Below are 22,721 nucleotides of genomic sequence, written 5' to 3'. Positions count from 1 at the left end.
GCCCCATATCGCTTACCAGAGTTGGTCTGGCCTACTGAACTAGTTTTTGACCCCACATGACCCAGTTTCGAATTTAACCTAGAGATCATCAAGACAAACATTCTGATCTATTTTCATAAAGATTGAGTCACAACTGTTGCCTTTAGAGTGTTCACAAACTTTTCCTTTGATCTGACCATGAGACCTTGTTTTTGACCCCCAATGACCCAGATTCGAACTTGGCCTAGAGATCATCAAGACAAACATTCTGACCAAGTTTCGTAAAGATTGAGTCACAACTGTGGCCTACAGAGTGTTCACAAGCTTTTCCTTTGATCTGGCGTACAGACCTAGTTTTTGACCCCACATGACCCAGTTTCATAACTGACCTAGAGATCATCAAGGCAAACATTCTGACAGTTTCATAAATATTGGGTCACCTAGAGTGTTCACAAGCTTTTCCTTTGATCTGGCGTACTGACCTAGTTTTTGACCCCACATGACACAGATTCAAACTCGACCTAGAGATCATCGTGACAAATATGCTGACTAAATTTCATAAAGATCGAGTCATAACTGTGGCCTCTAAAGTGTTCACAAGCTTTTCCTTTGATCTGACCTACTGACCTACCGACCTAGTTTTTGATCCCACATGACCCAGATTCGAACTTCACCTAGAAATCATCATGATAAACATTCTGGCAAAGTTTCATAAAAAGTGGGTCACAACTGTGGCCTACAGAGTGTTCACAACCTTTTTCTTTGATCTGGCTTACTGACCTAGTTTTTGACCCCAGATGACCCAGTTTCAAAAATATCCTAGAGATCATCAAGGCAAACATTCTGACCAAGTTTCACAAAGATTGGGTTACACATGTAGCCTCTAGAGTGTTCACAAACCATTCCTTTGATTTGACCAGGTGACCTATTTTTTATATCCCATACGACCCAGATTCGAACTCGACCTAGAAATCATCAAGACAAACATTCTGACCAAGTTTCATAATAATTAGTTCACAACTGTGGCCTACAGAGTGTTCAAAAGCTTTTCTTTTGGTCTGGCCTACTTACCTAGTTTTTGAACCCACATGACCCAGTTTCGAACTTGACCTAGAGATCATCAAGACTAACATTCTGACCAAGTTTCATAAAGATTGGGTCACAAATGTGGCCTCTAGAGTGTTCACAAGGCAAATGTTGACGGACGACGCATAGTCTGACCCATTGTAAAATAGAAATGCTTTCTTTGTCTTAGATCAATTTAACAACTTCTTTAGGTTGAAAGTTGAAATTCACGGTAATACGTATATGCCAGAAAATGCTAAGATTCCCCACCTCTGTCCTTTGAACATTTTTTGCCAGAAGTCAAAAGTTAAATATATATTAAAAAACAGAGCCTTTAAGTTCGCAAGCAAAATATTCTGAAATATCACTGCAATTAAGCTTTGCACCTGGGACATCATTTTCTGTTAATTTTACTGAGAATTTTTTTCTGATGCTGCCATTGTTTGGTATGGTAGTACAAATGTATTTTCATTGTTTGTACGACCTTTCTAGAAATGTGTATCACGTGGTACACAGAGCTGATATTTATGACGTGCATACCAATCTCTCCTGGTATTAACATTGATCATGACCTTGACCGATTTCAAAATCAACAGAGGTGAGCACCATGCCTGTCAAATTTTAAGATCAAATACAATCTGTCACCTTTACCTTTAACAAACTGACCACAAAAGGGTCCATGTATTGACTATGGGAAATGCGCATGAGGATTGTAGGCCATGGTGTTATGAGCACACATCAGGAGTAACACTATATGCACCTGTTATAAATGGCTCGAATAATTATAATCACATCAAGAAAGAAAGAGGCTGTAGTCTGAAAAATAGTTTATTTAGCTGTATATTCTACATTATGAAATATATCAAGTAAATTACCAAAAATTTGATTAAAACATCACAGAAAAGTTCATTTTCAATACTGTTTACAAATGTGTCATATGTTATTTTCAAAATGTATTTTATTTCTAAAACAGTTGGCGGGTTCTATGTCAAAATTACATGTACAATTTACAGCTACTTTGTGAAATTAACTAGAAATGTGTATGAACTGGAGTATTCAATGACACTATGCCATGTGTAATTTGCAATGTGTAAAAATGTGTAAAATGTGCTTTAGTAATTTCCACATACTACTTTTTAGAACTGCCCTGGAAACCAAACCTTCAGGAACAAGTGTGAATAATGTCCAATTTTTGTGTGCATTTCATTTATGACTGAATATGATGTTAAAGTCTTTAAAATGTTTTGACTTGAAAAAATACAGCCAATTAAATGTTTGGATATGCAACATGGAGTTGATACCAGTAACAATACTAGTGGTTTCGCATCATAATTTATTTTATACATAATTTATTTTAGGTCGATTGTGAACGATGTTCTACAACTTATATTGATCACTCTCGACACTTCATTCTTGATGGAATCCATCACCACGAGGGTGAGAGAAGGAGCCAGTCCCTTTCAAAGCTGTGCGCCAAGCAAGGGAGCAACTGTTACCACTTTTTATGTCTTTGGTATGACTCAGCCGGGGATTGAACTCACGACTTCCCGCTCTTGAAGCAGATGCTCTACCACCAGTCTATTGAGGCATCATAATTTGTAATATGTGTAAACATATGTGTGAATAGGACTTTCTTAACATATTTCAGTATATGTTGGATTTTTTAGAAACCTAAATACCACTCTATATTCATAACCACTGCTAACACATACAAAAAGATGCATGTATTTCAGAAAAAGAATATTAAAAGGTAGTCCAAGAACAAGTCAATTTAACCTTAACATAATTTCAATGACTAACAAGAGTGCCAGAATGTCACAATATACGCCTGTCACAGCAAATTTCTTTACTCTAGCACCTGTATTTGCAGATGGAATTTTAATTTTGTGGTTGTTTAGTAATCATTGTAATTCTTTTGTTTTTCTAAGTCCACAAAAAAACTCCTTACCAGGTAGAGATACCTTAAAAGAAAATAACATCTATGTTGTACCACAGAAAAGTGGTCTTGGTTTTTCCCTACGGTCAATTATAAACAAGAGGGCCATGAAGACCCTGTATCGCTCACCTGACCTATTGACCTAAAGATCATCAAGATTAACATTCTGACCAAGTTTCATTAAGATATGGTCATAAATGTGGCCTCTAAAGTGTTAATAGCTTTTCCTTTGATTTGACCCGGTGACCTAATTTTTGACCCTACATGACTCAGATTCGAACTTGACCTTAAGATCATCAAGATTAACATTCTGACTATGTTTCATGAAGATACAGTCATAAATGTGGCCTCTAGAGTGTTAACAAGTTTTTCCTTTCATTTGACCTACTGACCTAGTTTTTGATCTCACCTGACCCAGATTTGAACTTGACCTATAGATAATCAAGATTAACATACAGACCAAGTTTCATTAAGATATGGTCATAAGTGTGGCCTCTACAGTGTAAACTAGCTTTTCCTTTGATTTGACCTGGTGACCTAGTTTTTGATCCTACATGACCCAGATTCAAACTGGACCTTGAGATCATTAATATTAACATTCTGACCAAGTTTCATGAAGATACAGTTACAAATGTGGCCTCTAGAGTGTTAACAAACTTTTCCTATGATTTGACCTAGTGACATAGTTTTTGACCCCACCTGACCCAGATTTTAACTTGACCTATAGATCATCAAGATTAACATTCTGACCAAGTTTCATGAAGATACAGTCATAAATCTGGCCTCTACAGCGTTAACAAGCTTTTCCTTTGATTTGACCTGGTGACCTAGTTTTTGACCCCGGTTGACCCAATATCGAACTCGTCCAAGATTTTATTGAGGGTAACATTCTGGCCAAGTTTCATTAAGATTGGGCCATGTGACCTCTAGAATGTTAACAAGCTTTTCCTTTGATTTGATCTGGCGACCTAGTTTTTAACCCCAGATGACCCAATATCAAACTCGTCCAAGATTTTATTGAGGGTAACATTATGACCAAGTTTCATTAAGATTTGGGCCAAAATTGTGACCTCTAGAGTGTTAACAAGCTTTTCCTTTGATTTAACCTGGTGACCTAGTTTTTGAACCCAGATGACCCGTTATCAAACTTGTCCAAGATTTTATTGAGGGTAACATTCTGACCAAGTTTCATTAAGTTTGGGCCAAAATTGTGACCTCTAGAGTGTTAACAGTCAAATTGTTGACAACGGACGACTGACTGACGACGACGGACGACGGACACAGGGCAATCACAAAACCTCACCATTGAGCACTTCGTGCTCAGGTGAGCTAAAAAGTAACTATATAAGTTATTTATAGTAACAACTAAGGGAAGTTAATCTTAAAAAAAAAAAAAAAAAAAAAATTGTAAGTCCGCACAAAAATCCTTACTAGGTAGAGATTGGTCAAAATACACCTAAAAATTTGATGTAACATGCATGTTGTACTACAGAAAAGTGGTCTCGATTTTTCCCTACGACTAGTAATGAAAAAGTTACAATATAAGCTATTTATAGTAACAACGAAGGGAAGTAATTCTAAAGAAGGGACCTGCACATGACACTTCGTCTCATGATGGTGTATAATTGTGCCAAGTTACATCAAAATCCCTCCATGCATGAAGAAGAAATGCTTCGGACAAAGTCATTCTTGTATCTGACCTTTGGCCTCTAAGTGTGACCTTAGACCTAGGGACCTGGTTCTTGCGCATTACACTCCGTCTTGTGGTGGTGAACATTTGTGCCAAGTTATATCAAAATCCCTCTATGCATGAAGAAGAAATGCTCCGGACAAAGTTTTCATTCTTGTATCCTTTGACCTCTAAGTGTGACCTTGACCTTAGACCTAGGGACCTGGTTCTTGGGCACGACACTCCGCCATGTGGTGGTGAACATTTCTGCCAAGTTATATCAAAATCCCTCCATGCATGAAGAAGAAATGCTCCTGACAAAGTTTTCATTATTGTATCCTTTGACCTCTAAGCGTGACCTTGACCTTAGACCTAGGGACCTGGTTCTTGCGCATGACACTCCATCTTATAATGATGAACAATTGTGACAACTTTCATCAAAATCCCTCCATGCATGAAGAAGATATGCTCCGGACAAAGTCATTCTTGAATTTGACCTTTGACCTGTAAGTGTGACCTTGACCTTAGACCTAGGGACCTGGTTCTTGTGCATGACACTCCGTCTCATGATGGTGAACAACTGTGCCAAGTTTCATCAAAATCCCTCCATGCATGTAGAAGATATGCTCCGGACAGTCTGTGGACGCCACCCGCCCATTCGCCCGCCAGGGGCGTTCCCATAATATGTCCCGTTTTTCAAACGGGCGTATAAAAATTCTACCATATATATTGCAAAAATATTAAAAACAGTACATAAAAATATTGATACAAAATGGACAATAGCAACAAATATCACATATTTAGCAACATGATTCCCCAGGTCTGTGTTCAGCTATGTTTTACTGTGTTCTGTAGCACCGTTTTGTAGATCTGAAGAAGACTGTTTTACTAAAGGTTCACGGTTTAAGTCTTGTACAAGTTCACTCAACATCTGTGCTAATTTTGACTTGTCTATCTTCTCCAGAAATTTGGTACCTGCAATTATGTTGAAGAAACTGTCAAATCCACCTTCAAAAGGAAATAGAAATACTGGTGTTTCCTCAGAAAGTGAGACTGAGGAAGTAAAAACATGATAATTTCTTTTATTATATATTACCTATATAAATTCTGTAAAAAAAATTGGCTTGTATTTCACAAGTAAATATGAACAGGCAGAAAAAAATTCCGTATTGTACCTTTTGTATTGTATGTTACCAACTACTTTCATTAATATGCATGACCTGACACAGTTCTATAAATTGCATACATAAAGACTTCACTAAGTTCAATTTTAACATCGATAAATATTGAAGATTTCTTTCAATAACAAAACACCAAACAAAAAGGCGGAGGTATATAATAAAAGGGTCTTTATAACAGTAGCTAGATCTGAGATTTTGTATTCGGCTGTCGTGGATTTTACAAGGTCAGATCACACTCGGTGCTTGCGCGTCTCGCAAGATCCGATCTGGCAAAAATCCACTTGAGCCGAATACAGCATCCCATGATTCTTCTCTCTAAAATGCAGCCTGTATTTTATTTCATACAGATAATAGTATACTTAATCTAAACAGCCAGTCACATCACTGAATGTCTTCAAATTAAAGTTTTACAATGTTCACAATTATTTACCTGGACTTTCGGTAGTGTTTGAGTGCTATTCACTTACAAAACCATTAGAAAATGTAGGTTTTACTTATGTTGTGAACTAGCATGGGGTGTTCCTTATCCAATGACTTAAAAAAAAAAATAACTAAGTTTAACTGTGAAATACCAGTCCTATCCACTCGAAAATTCTTATACAGATATTGAGCTAGACCTTACCATCCCACTTCCAGTGTTGCAGTATCTCCGCCAATCCACTGTGAGTATTATTTTGGAATGTTTCAGCTTTCTTGACTAGATCATTAAGAACACTTTCATCATCATCAACTACAAGATAGAAAGATAGCATTTCTTGCGAAAACATTTACTAAAACAGAACTTTACCAATAATTATTGAAATTATGAGATTCCTCATCATCATAAATATATACAGCATGCATAAACAAATTATTGAATACATCCAGAGTAAAATATTTATAGGTTTTCAGCTTCATAATGAGAAATTGCACAAGATCTGCCGGTGAAATATTGAGTAACTTCAGGAGTGCAATATTGTAAAACTACATGTGCATCTACTCTTATCAGTATTATATAAACTTTTTAAGGTTATAAATTTCTAAAATACCACCTTAAATGAACTTTTTAACACGATACCACACATTAAATTGACAACATGACCCCAACATGCAATTTGAACTTCAATATGGAAAAAATGGACTTTTTCAGTACCTACTGTTAGTAAAAGAAGATCGAAAATATGAATGTAATGAATGCAGTGACCAATACAATCAAAGATCTATAAAATACAAATCTGAAACCTATCTTATAAACAAGAGCTGTCTCATGACAGTATGCTTGATTATTCAAAGGCTTGTCAATAAAATGGATTTTCTATCTAAGAAAAGCTGCAGTATACTGTCCCAAGTCATGACAGAGCTATTAGACTTGATGCTGTGATTTTGTTCAAATGCATCCAATACCTGGGTGAACTTTCAACCAAGTACCTTCATTAGTTCTGGAGATAGTTATTTCCATTCAAAACTTTAACCTGCATTTTCCAAGTCCATTAAGGGGAATAACTTTGTCAAAATACCATTCAGAGTTATGGGACATGCACCTTTCACCATGTATCATCAACCTTAAAAACTTGTATAAAATTTCAATTCAATATTTGCACTGACGGTTGAGTGAGCAATTTGTATGAGAAACTTCAATCCAAAGAGTTGTTAAAATTTATGTTGGAGTTATGGGACTTGATGCCATACCTGATGCCTTTACCTTCTGTTATAACCTGAAAGATTAGTGTGAAGTTGTAACATACTAGATAATTTACAATGGCTAGAAACATGCTATTCTACTCTATGAAAAACCTCTGTCAAAATTAAAAGGGGCATAACTCTGGAAGTACTGAAGGTAGTTATGCATCTTGTCAAATTAATGTACATTGTCACTCCGAGAAATTACAGCATGTTTAAATTGAAAGTATTCAGTAATGCAGAAGATACTGGACTGTACAAAAACTTTAACCATTTCAAAGTTAACAAGTGACGGAGTATTCCTGTGGCAATACGGTAGTTCCCTACCCATGGAAAACTTTGTTAGTGTTCATCCCTTGTGGTTGTTAGCAACAGTGTTAGGACTAAAAATGCTTTAAGGCATTTAGGAGCTAAGAAACAAGAAGGTTTTTATTTAAATTTCAGTAGTGACCTTGACCTAAAAGCATAGATCATACTACACGACACATTGTTGCATCATGGGAAACACTTGTATGCAGTACTAAGATAATAAAAAATAATTCTTGAGTAATTACAGGACCGATATTTGCAGACAGACAGACAGATGCATGGAGGATGGAGGGCATTCCTATAGTCCACTCCTGTGTTCCACTGCACATACAACCATTACACAAAACACGCAAACATTACACAACAGAGGCAACCATAACACAACAGAGACCATTAGATAACACAGACAATCATTACACAACAGAGACAACCATTCACAAACATTGCAACCATTACATAACACAGACAACCATTACACAACAGTGGCAATTATTACACAACAGAGACAAACATTACACAACAGTGGCAACCATTACACGAAACAGACAGCCATCACACAACACAGACAAACATTACACAACAGAGACAACCATTACACAAAAGATACAACCATTACACAACAGAAGCAACTATTACACAACAGAGGCAACCATTACACAGCACAGACAAACATTAATAACTATTACACAACAAAGACAACCATTAACAACAGTGGCAACTATTACACAACAGAGACAAGCATTACACAACAGAGGCAACCATTACACGAAACAGACAACCATCACACAACACAGACAAACATTACACAAAAGAGACAACCATTACACAACACAGGCAACCATTACACAACAGAGGCAACTATTACACAACAGAGGCAACCATTACACAGCACAGACAACCATTAACAACACAGACACAACAAAGACAACAGACAACTATTAACAACTATTACACAACAGAGGCAAACATTACACATAAGAGGCAAACATTACACATCAGAGGCAACCATTACACAACAGTGTCAACCATTACACAACAGTGGCAACCATTACACAACAGGGGCAACCATTACAATTACATAGCAAAGGCAATCATTACACAACACAGACAACCATTACACAACTGTGGCAACCATAACACAACAGTGACAAACATTACACATTAGTGGCAACCATTACACAACATAGACAACCATTGCACAACAGTTGCAACCATTACACAACAGTGGCAACCATAACACAACAGCAGCAACCATTACACCACTGTGGCAACCATTACACAACAGTGGCAACCATTACACAACAGATGCAAGAACTATTGGAAGTGTATTAACTTTCACTTTAAGAATTTTCTAGTTTCTGATAAGAATGCATTCAGTTTACTGTATGGCCGACAAAGAAAATGCCCTGCTTCTTTAAGAAGGAGACACAAAATGTGTTTCTTCACATGAGCTTACCTTTAGGAGGTAAAATACAATAGGCAATGATATTTCGTAAAGACCCAAGTGTCTGCTGACATGTTGTTATCTTGGTAACTACTTCTATGTTTTCACCATTGCTGCTTTCCCTGCAAATAATGGCACATGTATAATTTAAGCTAAAACAGATCATTTAAGATATCTAGAAATTTGTTTGTTGGATGGTAGTACAAAATGTACACATATATGGGCAAGGCATGAAATGTTCTCTGTGACAGATAAGATTGAAGATATTGTATACAAAATCATTTGTCCTTCACCTTCACCTCGGATTCATGTAGGTAAGTTGCCAGTTACTTGCAGTAAATTTTCAGTGAACACCCTTTTGAATAACAAGTGATACTGCCCAGATTGAATGATAAACCAGTCCTTGTAGAAATTTAGCAGGATATGGGTTAACTGCATGCCTTTACATAATTGAAATTCTGTTGAAAATGGCAGTAAACCTTAAGCAAACAAACCTATTTATTCATGAATTTCAATGAAAATAATACCTTCAAAAATACTAGCTTATCAACACCACAAACTAAATTTGTGACCACTCTCTGGCTTCTGTTTCAAGGACATGTGATTATGAAAGCAATGATGACAGCACTGGTACATGCAAACCTGTATTTCCTTTTTCGGAGTATTGGATTATGAGATTCATCTAGCGGCTTTAAGGTGAGTTGACACTGTTCTGTCCGTAAGATGGTCAACTGCTGTGAATGAGCCAGATTTATATCCTCTAGGCTTTGCTGAAATATAATATAACAATGTAAAAGAAAATGAAGGGGTCGCGTAACTATCAATCCATTTTTAAAACAAGAACGATGTCAACATTCTATGACAGATGCCCCCTGGAAATGCTCAACAGAGTAATAAATAAAGTCAGCAACAAGGCGTAACTCCAGCAAAAACAAGTGAACATGAAAGTGCTGAATATATGCACATGTCTGCTTCATGAAAATGATGTATACCAAGTTCTATTTCAAATTGATAGGAACTGAATAAGTTGAGTACACAATGTTCTAATGTCTAGGTGTACTATTTCAAAGTAAAATAAACCCAACACATGTAACTGGACAATCAAGTTCCAATAATATACAAGTTCACTTCATGCTGATGATGTCTATCAAGTTTCATTTCAACTGGATGGTAACTGTGGGAGGAGGTAAGAACACAAAATGATAGCCAGACTGACAGATGGGTAGTTCCAATACTATGCCTACCACCAGGGACATATAACATTAATCATTTTATGCTCAAGTGAGCTAAAATTAAAATAATATATGTTTTTATTCAAAAACAAGTGGGACCACTTAAAAGGCTTATAATACTTAAAAATCCTACTTTGTCTGCTATAACAGCTGGGGAATGAAGTTCATTGTCTGGAGCATCTTCTAACCAGGACAACATCATTACATCATCAATATTCAGTCGGTGTGACGGATCAACATGTAATAAACTGAAATACAAATAAAATACACATTTAAAAGGTTCTCCCTATAAATAGATACTGTTAAATAACAAAGTTTTCATGACAAAATTCTTTTTCCTATATGTGCAAACTATATGTAGTGCCCCTCCAAATAAACATGCCAAAAATGGTATTGTTATAAAAGTCCTATACTTTCAGTCAAATATTGTGAAAGTTTTATCACACACACTTTGTACATTTTTTAAAAAAAAGTGAGCTTTTGTGTGACTTGCAAATATAACTGATTTTACAGTGCTAGTCAACTTTTTCAAACATGATGTCTAATAATGAATTTCTTTTGGAAATTTTATAATACTGAATTCATTTCATTTAACTGAAAATAATACAATGTTAAAGGTATTTGTATTTCTTTATTGCAGAAGAGCATCTGTATCAGATTTTCTACTTATATTCTTCAAATCCGTGACTGGTGACAGGGGGTATGACTCACAGAGAAATTTGATATACATAAAACAACTTAAAAACAGTATCTCCGTATCTAATATTTCAATTTTCTAGCAGGCATTAAATCTGCAATTAATTTTTAATACTTCTATAGGACAGTTCTGACCCTACTTGACTGGCCTAGTGGTTCCCAACTTTACCGGCAATCAGCAATCTCCATTTGAATACCCATTTTTCTTATCCAATACATAATAGCATGGAATCATCAAATGTTGTATCAGGTCAACTACCTTTAAATCCTAATGCAATTAAATCACCTTTTTACAAGTTGTTTTGCGTTGTCTGAGACATGGCACCATTCATCTTCCGGAAAATCAAACTCTCCAGATATTATCTTCCTTCTCATCTCCATGGTGATCTGTCTGCTGGGGGTCTCCGAATAGAAAGGAGGGTAACCACACAGCATAATGTATAATATAACCCCTAAACTCCACATGTCACATGACTGAAAGGAAGAGAAAACAATTATGCACCAAAGGTAACTCATTTTCAATCACTATGTAACCAGTAGAAATTGACTAAAAAGCAAAATAAAGTCATCACTTAATATTGAAATAGAGCTGAAGAGAAAATCTGAAATGGATCCATACTTTGAAACTGGACTGTAGTTGGACAACCATTGTAAGGTAATATCTGAGTGAATTTTCTGTTGATGAAAGTTTGCAAACTTTCCCATAGTTTGAGCCTGCTTGAGTCATCATGTATGGTTGACAATAATTCTATCTAACTGTTTGTCCGTGTTTTGAATAATATCTGGAGAAGCACCTGGTATCTTCTGCCAAATTGCCATAAGTGCAACAGCAAAAACAACAAAATCTTAATTGTGTTCAGTATAGTCAAAGGAAAGTTGAGTTACCTTATCGTATGTGTAAGGTTTTGAAGTGGGTATAATCCCCCGTTTCAATCTAGACTGATGTCTGTGTGCTTCCAACACCTAAACAACAATGTAAACGTATGTACTATAACAAATGCAGCAGAGGCTGAAGTTTAGTAGAATACATGTATTAAAGTGAATACTGTAGAACTATTTATTTCATTGGCATAAAGTTTTATGGTTTGGCTATATCTCATGGGGTTCTTAAATCTTAATGGTATGTGTTCACTTGGCTTCAATTTTGTGGATTCACAGAGTATAAGAAGATTGTTTTGTGGATTAATTAAGTATAAGATTATTTTGTGGATTCATGGGGTATAACATTATTTTGTGGATTCATGGGGTATAAGATTATTTTGTGGATTCATGGGGTATGATTATTTTGTGGATTCATGGGATATAAAATTATTTTGTGAATTCATGGAGTATAAGATTATTTTATGGATTCATGGAGTATAAGATTATTTTGTGGATTCATGGGGTATAAGATTATTTTGTAGATTCATGGGGTATGATTATTTTGTGGATTCATGGGGTATAAGATTATTTTATGGATTCATGGAGTATAAGAAGATTAATGTCCAGGATTTCACAGAATTTATCAAATATTTTTGTAACATGTTATGCTGATGTACTGAAGTCAGTCTGACTTTTTAAATGAACTTTTGAAATAACATGAAGTTAGAAACAGTGTTTTATTTCAAGTAACAAAATGAGCAGTGAAACATAACAATATGCAAAAATATCATGTTACCTGAGGTGCAACATAATATGGAGTAAAGTATGGTGTCTGTAGGCTGCCATCATCTACTTTTGCAAAACCAAAATCTGACAGTTTTAACTCTGCCTCCTGTAACAATGAAACACTATTAATAGAATATTCATTACTATTTTTCAAACGTACATAATATGTTATCAGAATTCTAGACTGATACAGGTCTATTTTCAAGTTTAACCTAAACATAGTCACTTCAAATTTGATGTATTTAGGAGACATCAAACAACCTTTAATTTAACAGAATGAATGAACATTATTATTTTAAAGATCTATAAGATACATTCACCCTTATTTGTTTTTCAAGTCCATGTGAGTAATTTGTATGGTTACCAAAAGTTAATGGTGAAAATGAAATCTCTATATTCATGTCCCTGTGGAAAACAGAATCTCATATCAAGAGTAATCAATGAGTAATATGCATTCTGTTTTAAGGTCACTGCAACAAGTTTCAGGTTTCAGTTCCATGGGCAAAATTAATTTCTTCTATCATTATCTTACCTGAGAATTGTCAGTGCACAATATATTTTCAGGTTTCTGGTCCCTGTAGACAATGTGTATATTCTGTCATTATCTTACCTGAGAGTTGTCAGTGCACAATATATTTTCTGGTTTCTGGTCCCTGTAGACAATGTGTATATTCTATCAATATCTTACTTCTGAGTTATCAGTGAGCAATATAATTTCTAGTGTCAAATCCCAGTGGGCAATTTGTTCATTCTCACAATATCTTACCTCAAATTTTAATACCAGTGATTTCAGGTCCCTATGGACAACATGTAGTCAATATCTTACCTCAGAGGTATCAATGAGCAGTATATTTTCTGGTCTCAGGTCCCTGTGGACAACATGTAGCCAATGTCATACCTCAGACTTATCAGTGAGCAGTACATTTTCTGGCCTCAGGTCCCTGTGGACAAGATGTAGTCAATGTCATACCTCAGAGTTATCAGTGAGCAGTATATTTTCTGGTCTCAGGTCCCTGTGGACAACATGTAGTCAATATCTTACCTCTGAGTTATCAGTGAGCAGTATATTTTCTGGTTTCAGGTCCCTGTGAGCTATATTTAGACTATGACAGTGGCGGACAGCCTCTGCAATCTAAGTAGGTAAAACAACATGTATAAATTATTCATGTCATCTGTATTCGAAAGTGATACATGTATTGAAGTTTTCCAAGTGCACAGGAAAATTTATGACTTGACATAACATTAGTTTATGTTCTGCATGAGATATTTCTAACTTAATTAATACAATTTTTAAATCATTAGAATGACTTATTTGTCCATATAAATGTCAAACTAGACAGTTTATTGTAATAACAAATTGAAGTTACATATTACAAAACAACACCTTTGATGATAGTATTTATTCTATTTTATTTGCAAGTTAACAGAGCTCCAGATAAGCTTTTGGTGCAATTGGGTATTTACCCATCACTTTTTGTCTGAATTGGGTATTGGAAATCTGAATTTGGTAAAAATAATATCATTACCCAGCCTTTTCAGAAGTAATTGGGTATTTTCTAAAACAAATTGTGTATTTCACCAATCTCACACAATGAGTATTTTTGCTTACAGCTCACATGGTATATATCATTAGCCAGGACTGACTAACTGACATAAAAGTACTTTAATAGCACCCTTCAATGATTAATACAACAAGAGCACCGCCTTGCGGGTGCTGACGCTCATCTGATTTTTTTTGTATAATAGAAATATTGTCCTACCCATGATTTTCTAAGTCTAAAAAGGGCCATCACTCTTGCAAAAAGCAGGATAGAGTTATGTTTCTTGATGTACAGTGTCCACTTATGATGGTGAAAAACTGTTGCAAGTTTTAAAGCAATAGCTTTGATAGTTTATGGGAAAAGTTGACTTAAACATAATATTCAACCAAGAAAATGATTTTTCTAAGTCCAAAAGGGGCAATAATTATTGCAAAAAGCAGGATGGAATTATGTTGCTTGCTGTACAGGGTCAGCGTATGATGGTGAACAAGAGCTGCAAGTTTTAAAGCAATAGCTTTGATAGTTTAAGAGAAAAAGTTGACCTAAACATAAAACTTAACCAAGAAATCTGATATTTTCTAAGTCCAAAAGGGGCCATAAATCTTGAAAAAGGCAGGATGGAGTTATGTTTCTTGCTGTACAGGGTCAGCTTATGATGGTGAAAAACTGTTGCAAGTTTTAAAGGAATAGCTTTGATAGTTTAGGATAAAAGCTGACCTAAACATAAAACTTAACCAAGAAAACTGATTTTCTAAGTCCAAAAGGGGCAATAATTCTTGCAAAAAGCAAGATGGAGTTATGTTTCTTGATGTACAGGGTCTGCTTATGATGGTGAACAAGTATTCCAAGTTTCAAAGCAATAGCTTTGATAGTTTAGGAGAAAAGTTGACCTAAACATAAAACTTAACCAAGAAATCTGATATTTTCTAAGTACAAAAGGGGCCATAAATCTTGCAAAAAGCAAGATGGAGTTATGTTTCTTGCTATACAGGGTCAACTTATGATGGCGAACAAGTATTCCAAGTTTCAAAGCAATAGCTTTGATAGTTTAGGAGAAAAGTTGACCTAAACATAAAACTTAACCAAGAAATCTGATATTTTCTAAGTACAAAAGGGGCCATAAATCTTGCAAAAAGCAAGATGGAGTTATGTTTCTTGCTATACAGGGTCAGCTTATGATGGTGAACAAGTATTCCAAGTTTCAAAGCAATAGCTTTGATAGTTTAGGAGAAAAGCTGACCTAAACATAAAACTTAACCAGGCAACGCCGACGCCGACGCCGACGCCGACAACCGCTCAAGTGATGACAATAACTCATCATTTTTTTTCAAAAAATCAGATGAGCTAAAAATGTATTTAAATTTGTAATGCAATGTGATAAATTAGAACAGTATTGTCTTTTTAAAATTGATTTTACATGCGTGTAATCAATGTAAATATGTGTGTTTTAATTCATAGTACCAAAGATATTTTTCTCTCCAATCATTTAATGTATTCTGAAATACTGTGAAATCATTAATATTCGTGGGGGACTAAGTTTCGTGGATTTCGTGGTTTAGTCAATCCACGAAATTTAATCCCAACGAACAAGTAAAATTCCCATTCATTTTGTGTTCAAAAGTTGAAATCCACGAATTCATGTCTCCACGAAATTACTGTTTTGACCAAAACCACGAAATTTCATGCCCACGAAATTAACTGATTTCACAGTACTTTTGTTGCATACTGTTGTTTTCTTTTTCACATTTCATGCAGTTGGAGATCAATTCACCAATATTCTTAACGATGTGTTCACCGCAATATGTGTTCTCCCATAAGATGTTGTCCAGTATTAGTGACACTACATCGTCACAAAGAGACTACTGTCATTGTTGAACATCAAAATATTCCACTAATTTGTTTGTTTGTGCTGCAACAATGTATTTTCTGCCCTCTTTTACATTTTATCGGCGTGAAGAAAATTGTTTACAAAGTGTCCAAATAACACCAATCAGCCGATTGAATGGTCCTGTGATTTCTCCGATAAATTGCAACTTGTTTTGCTGTAATGTATAATCAGTCAGTTGTCTAGCAAAATCTCTTACCCGTTCAAGTAATAAGGAAAATGCGATACGCAAGCAATTTTTTAATAATTGGGTATTAGGAATTTTAATTGCGCTTTGATACGCACACTATATGAATTCAATTGGGTTTTCTGCAATTTTAATTGCGCAAATACGCAGCTTATCTGGAGCTCTGAAGTTAACATGATAATTTTACATTGTTTTTGACTTATCTTGATAACCATTAATAGGTCATATTCCCAAATGAAAAACTGGGACTTTCTTTCCCAAACTGGGCCAAATTTCATGTCATCTTTATACATTTAAACAAATATTGAATTGATAAAATCCGTTTTATACCCTAAATGTTTTTCACCTTTTCTTGTAAATCTTAATCTAATAAGACTGTTCTCGTAATATCATTTAAATATAAAAGATTTGGGGAAAGTGTCACTAAAATAAGCAATAATTAGGGTATGAGTAATGTTCCCAAAGTCCTGAGGGCAAATACTGATATTACTTTAATACAATAAGTGCTGAAAAACTTACTTTCTTAAAATATCTAGCGGCCTTTCTTTCTGTAAACCTTCTCTGTTTACTAATTCTGTCAAACAATTCACCTCCTTCCATCATCTCTAGCACCATTAACAGGAAAGGTCTGCAAAGTAAAGGTAAAACTCAATACGACATGCACTTGACCTGTGGAATTGTTATAAAATTAGCGTATTAATTTTTTTTTAAATCTAGATCACAGAACCTCAACTGAATAATTATCCCCATCCTTACAAAATCAGCGTATGCATACAAAAATGTAAACAAATAACCTCTGCAGAGGAATAATTTTTAAAAGAGCAAAATAAACTATCTATTCATGTTAACAATTTCACCAAACTCTTCACATGGAATGTTCTGGTTTTAAAATAAAATAATCATAAGGTTTGAAGTAGGAAATATCTTACTTTGCCTGTTTCTCCCCTGGGAACTGAAGATCATTGGCATATACATCATGAACTTTCACAACATTAGCATGTCCACTGCACATAAAATGTATGTTCACTTCTGTTTGTGATTTGGGGTTGTCGGGCAAACATTTAAGAGCATAACTTCTACCAGTCTTCAACTTCTTGCATGGCCTGCAAAGAAAAAAAATCAAGTTTCTTTCTATGTCTAGCATTAAAATCTTAGTCAAATGTCTCAAGAAACCATCCTTGTTCTAACATTTTCTTCCTTATCCACCGATATCAACAATTAAACTAACCCTTAACTTAAACTGCTAAATTTCTATAATGAACTTATTCATCTTTCAAATTGTACATTACCATTAATTGTTAAAAGGGGTGCTTACCAATAGATACTGACTGAATGGTGAACAGTGCAGATCTTGATAAGATTGCAATTTGCACAGATGTGCAGGCTGATAATGATCTCAACTGGTCGCAAAGGCTGAACCAATCGTGTCCAGCATGATGATAAGGGCTAAGAACAGAATTAATTTCATCTGTAGGCCTATTACTTACTTCAGCTTTAATTGCCATAATGTGAACTCATTTATATTCATGGGGGACTAATTTTTGTGGTTTTTGTGGTTAAGCAAATCCACAAGATAAATACCTAACAAAGAAGAAAAAATCACATTCATTTTATATTCATAATTTGAAATCCACTAATTCATATCCTCAGTATAAAGCCATTTTTGGCCAAAGCTATGAAGTTTTATGCCCACAAAATTAACCCTTACCCTGATAAACTATAATGAACTAATCCATCTTTCAATTTGGACAGTGCCATTAACTCTAAGAAGGGGTGCTTACCAGAAAGATACTGACTGAATTGCGAACAGTGCAGATCTTGATCAAACTGCACAGATGTGCAGGCTAGTCATGATCTACACTGTTTGCAAAGGCAGAATCAATCATGTTTAGCATGCTAAGGGTTAAATGATTTCACAGTATGTTTTATTTTGACAACCATAACCTAGAATAAGAAGAATTATGTGCAAGAAGAATTCGCGGTTATTTACAAATACTAATTTAAGTCCATTAATTATCATTTCTCAACCTCATCAGGCATGCCATCAAATTTCAGAACCTTCCTGTTTTCTTGTTTGTTTGTTGCTTTTTTTAATAGCTTTGATATCCCATCAACATAATTATGTCATATAGCAACTTTTCAGCTTTTAACAGTGAAAGAAGACATCAAGGATAACTTCCTCACATCAAATAATTCTACACACTAAGCAAGGTTCTGGTTCCTAACCCACAGTGGTAAAGAGTAAGTGATTCAAAGTAAACTACTAAACTGCTTTGCAACATAGTCCCCCTTACGTAATCTGTACAATATGAAGCAAAGCCCACGTTGTATAGTAGAAAGGTAGTGGATGGGGCAGAGTAAGCTTTACTTTACATGTTACTCTCCAGTGCACTGCAGACAGTAGTGACAGAAAGCATTACCTGACCAACTTTACAGGCAAAGTTACTCACTCAGTATTTTCTGTTATTACTTTCAAAAGTGAGTAGATAATTTATTAAACACTGAACCTCATAAGATGTTACTCAGCTTTGGCAACTGTCATTAAAATTGCACCTCCTTACAAAAACAGTTAAGATTATACAAACTATAATCAGTATTGATGTATCATGCAGTTGTAATTTTTTTTTACAACATAGTTCTGTTACTATTTAAATACAGAAGGATAGTAAGTATCTACTATAATATCAACAGGGAAAACACAAACCTGACTGGTCCACTGATTCCTGTTCCAAGTTTCTGGTTCCAGTCAACTGTGTAGTCATGGAGAATGGAATGAGTCTAGAAAATGGAATTTGAAATATATATATGGGGCGTTCCATGAGAAAACCTGTATTAGTGACAAAAATTTCAAAAGTGAAATAAAATAGTTATGAAGAACTTCTGAAAATTTGAAGTGATTATCTTCAGTATTCCAAGAGCTACAATACTTTAAAGTAAGTCAACGAAGGCATTTTGAGATGTGACATTAAGAACATCATGAAAGCAGTACAGGGTTTTTTCCCCTATAAATCTACCTCCGGTAAAAGGAGGTAATCCCAAAGCAAAAAAGTATGCTTTTTTCCCATAGTTGAATTTAAAATTCCCAAATGATTATACCTTTTAGGATTTTTGCTGTTTTAAGATAGTTTTGCTAATTTGTATGTATATTTAGGTAAATTATAATACTGTTGAACAATTACTGAAATGCAATTCATTAATATTTCACACGAAAACACATCTACTGAAACTCATTAATATTTTACACAAAAACACATCTATGTAGATGTTGGTAATTTGCAAATTGTCCCAATTAAGACAATTTCCGAGAGCATTTTCCCAATTCCATCGGTGTTGCTGGCATTCCCAAATTGATGAAAAAAAAGGCCTGCAGTATGACGTCGTCTTGCACGGCGAGTATTTTTCAAGTCATTAATGGAACAAATTATGCCATGACAACACAAATATTTGGGGTTTACGTGCGGCTGGTCCTTTATAGATTACACCATTATATATATATGATATATGTTAAATAACCACTAATGCCAATCCTATTTTTAAAAGTGAAATATTGAAATAAGTCAACAACATCATTTATGCATGTCCTAACATATATTTGATGCCTCTTAAATACTACTGTAATCCTAGCCTATCCTCATAGGGTTGTCTAGGAAAACAGAACTTCCATCATCCTAGAATCGGAGGCTAGGATTACGGCACCATAATCGTAGCCACTGCCTATTTATTAAGTACATGTATGCCTCTTTCTCGTAATTCCAAGCCTTCTCATTGATCAGAGCCTTTAGAAAATTTGCACTTGCAGCTATTTCCTATTTCTAAATTTAATGCATGTTGTGGCAAATCATATGACAGTTAAACAAGAATAAAAAGAAAATCGTATTACTCACATTAAAATAGAAATATACACAACAGAAAATTTTGGCACAAAATTTGCTTTTCTAAAAACACTGTGGTAATATATAACCTTCTTATAGGTAACAGAAACCACTTATTGTAAAACTTTTTTGTCTGCAAACACAATTATATATCTGTTCTTAAATTTAAAAAGAACTTTTTCAAAAAAAGCCTTTGTTTTTGAGAGCTAGTACAAATGATCACAAGTCTCGGTTCAACGAGAAAGTATCTGGCTGTTTCAGAGGGTGAGGGTCGTCGTTAGTCAAAAATAATTGGACATTCAGATTGTTTTATATTTGTGACAGGCAATCTAAACGTCAAAACTTGAAGGACCAAAATAATGGAGGATAAATTACAGTACACAGTCGTGTGAAGTTATTGGTTTTTTTGCTTGCGCATACTGGGGTGCAGACACGATAAACGACACTCACTTAATTGTGTACAGTACATACATAGGTTTAAATCACCAGAAAATTAAGAATTTTGGATATAATTTGATAATTTTTTACATAAATCAATGAGGAATTGAATCTCCTTTCGATACATGTAAGTTTTATTTGAATTTATGGCCAATTCGTGAAATAATCAGCATTTAAATTTATAGCATGTAAAACGTCGGCAGCGATGAAACTTCCATCGGAAATAGCTTCAACTATTTTGGTCTTTCGAGTGTTTGATGCGAGTGGGGATATTGCCCATATGAAAAAATTATCTCAATATTTCCTAAGATCGCATCAAATTAGTTGGACTAGGGTCATCGTGTGAAAGTCTGGATTCATTGGCAACAATCCTTAGAATTTTTCTTCATGGGGATTTTTTAAGTTTAGATGTTGGAGTATCAAACTATAGCAAAAACTCTTTTGAAACTTAGATCTGTTAATGACAAGAACTGAAATACTGGTTAAGGGGCTCGAAATAACGAGAAAAGGGCATACAAAGTTTTCAATTTAGCTCAGCCAGAATCTTAGTCTCAATTTTTCGATTGCACGGCAGACTGATTTCACAGACTGATATTTACCTTATGTCTGCCTCTACTACGTGGAGGAAAGATATTGACCTGTACGAAAAAATTATCACAATATCGCGACTGGGTACAATCACCGATAGTTGTACCGGAACCTTAGTCCAAATAATTAGACGTGAAAAAGTTGTCATTTGACGTTCAACATTAATCAGGTCGGAGACATCCCCTGGATTGAGAGACAGTCTCTAGATCTAAACACTGTCTCTCGTTTGAAAGACAAAATGTCTTTCGATTGAAAGACTGCATTTAGCTTAAGTGTTGAAAAAACATGAAATCATTATCAAAACAAGCATTTCATTACAGTCGCATTATTTATTCATTGAAACAACTTGTTATTTCAAGTAAACTTTACAAGAAACACATTGTCATAGAAGTTTGCTTAAGCATTATAATGCTTAAACAAAATATCCAAATAATTTTAATTTTGAAAATTTGATAATTTAAGAAAGATAATTTTCTATATCTGAAATAAATTTGCGCATTCTAAAAAGAGAGTTTTAATTACTCTTTCAATGATTTTCATTGCTTAAGCTAATTTGAGTCTTTCGATTGAAAGACATTTTGTCTTCCGAACGAGAGACAATGTTTAGATAGAGAGAATGTCTCTCAATCCAGGGGAAGTCTCCGACCTGTTAATATCCTGACATTTTACATTTTTACTATCAACGCCTTTTTCGACATAATATGGAAAATAAAAAATGTAAAATATGAATTAAAATGAACTTATGAAGTGATATTAGTTATGTCAGGTCTTATATAGGACTACCGGAACCTGTGACCATCCCTAAAACAAAAAAATCACAGAGTGAAAGTCTACTTCATTCACACAGTAATGTTATAGAATAAATTAGTAACTGATCGTCAAATATACAGTACCTTGATTTTTGGGGCACATCTTCCGCCTTCGGCCATTTCTACTCTAGTTTCAGTTTCATGATTTCATGCAACTGTATGGGACTTATTGTGTGAGGAAAAAGTATACTTGCACCGGTATCTGATCTATTCGCCATGTAAAACGGTATGTGTATGATACGGAATGCTCCAATTCGTGATATTCTTCACAAATTTAGACATGGCTCAACAAAAATAGTAGTTGCTGTAGGAAAATTCAAAAACTTGCCATATATGTAGATGATATGTCTATGTCTATGTTCTACTGCTCAAATATAGCAATTGTTAACGGGCTCGTTGTCAGCTGTTAAAAGAAGTAAAACACAGAAATTATGTGCATCACAAAGATATTAAAGTAAAAGAACTATTTTACAGGCAAGGTTAAAAAACCAGGAAGTTGAATTTGAACTGATAGAAGGGTGGCAGCTGCCCAGCAAATATTTCTAAGCTGGGATTAGCTTGCAAAGACACAGGGAGACTGTTCT

General features: G+C 34.9%; 1 protein-coding gene across 1 annotated transcript; it reads right to left on the bottom strand.

Moving 5' to 3' along the window:
* Positions 1-1,856: 1,856 nt before the first annotated feature.
* Positions 1,857-22,332, bottom strand: LOC123533500 (MAP kinase-activated protein kinase 5-like). The gene is made up of 13 exons (XM_053520363.1): positions 22,222-22,332; positions 19,135-19,208; positions 17,360-17,533; positions 16,950-17,058; positions 13,860-13,949; positions 12,828-12,923; positions 12,056-12,133; positions 11,457-11,644; positions 10,608-10,722; positions 9,885-10,012; positions 9,255-9,364; positions 6,453-6,560; positions 1,857-5,624 (listed from the first exon to the last, which is right to left on the bottom strand). The coding sequence occupies exons 1-13, from the start codon at positions 22,255-22,257 to the stop codon at positions 5,482-5,484; spliced, it is 1,449 nt and encodes a 482-aa protein (XP_053376338.1). The 5' UTR covers positions 22,258-22,332; the 3' UTR covers positions 1,857-5,481.
* Between the last annotated feature and the right edge of the window lie 389 nt (positions 22,333-22,721).

The sequence above is a fragment of the Mercenaria mercenaria genome, chromosome 12, assembly GCF_021730395.1.
Source record: "Mercenaria mercenaria strain notata chromosome 12, MADL_Memer_1, whole genome shotgun sequence".
NCBI classification, from domain to species: domain Eukaryota; kingdom Metazoa; phylum Mollusca; class Bivalvia; order Venerida; family Veneridae; genus Mercenaria; species Mercenaria mercenaria.
This window is presented reverse-complemented; position numbering and strand designations above follow the sequence as displayed.

Coding starts and splice junctions, on each gene's coding strand:
- LOC123533500 (XM_053520363.1), bottom strand. CDS start 22,257: ATGGCCGAAGGCGGAAGATGTGCCCCAAAAATCAAG. Junction 12,134..12,827: donor CATATTATGTTGCACCTCAG/GTAACATGATAT, acceptor ATTGTTGTTTAG/GTGTTGGAAGCACACAGACA. Junction 11,645..12,055: donor AACCTTACACATACGATAAG/GTAACTCAACTT, acceptor TCTTCCTTTCAG/TCATGTGACATGTGGAGTTT.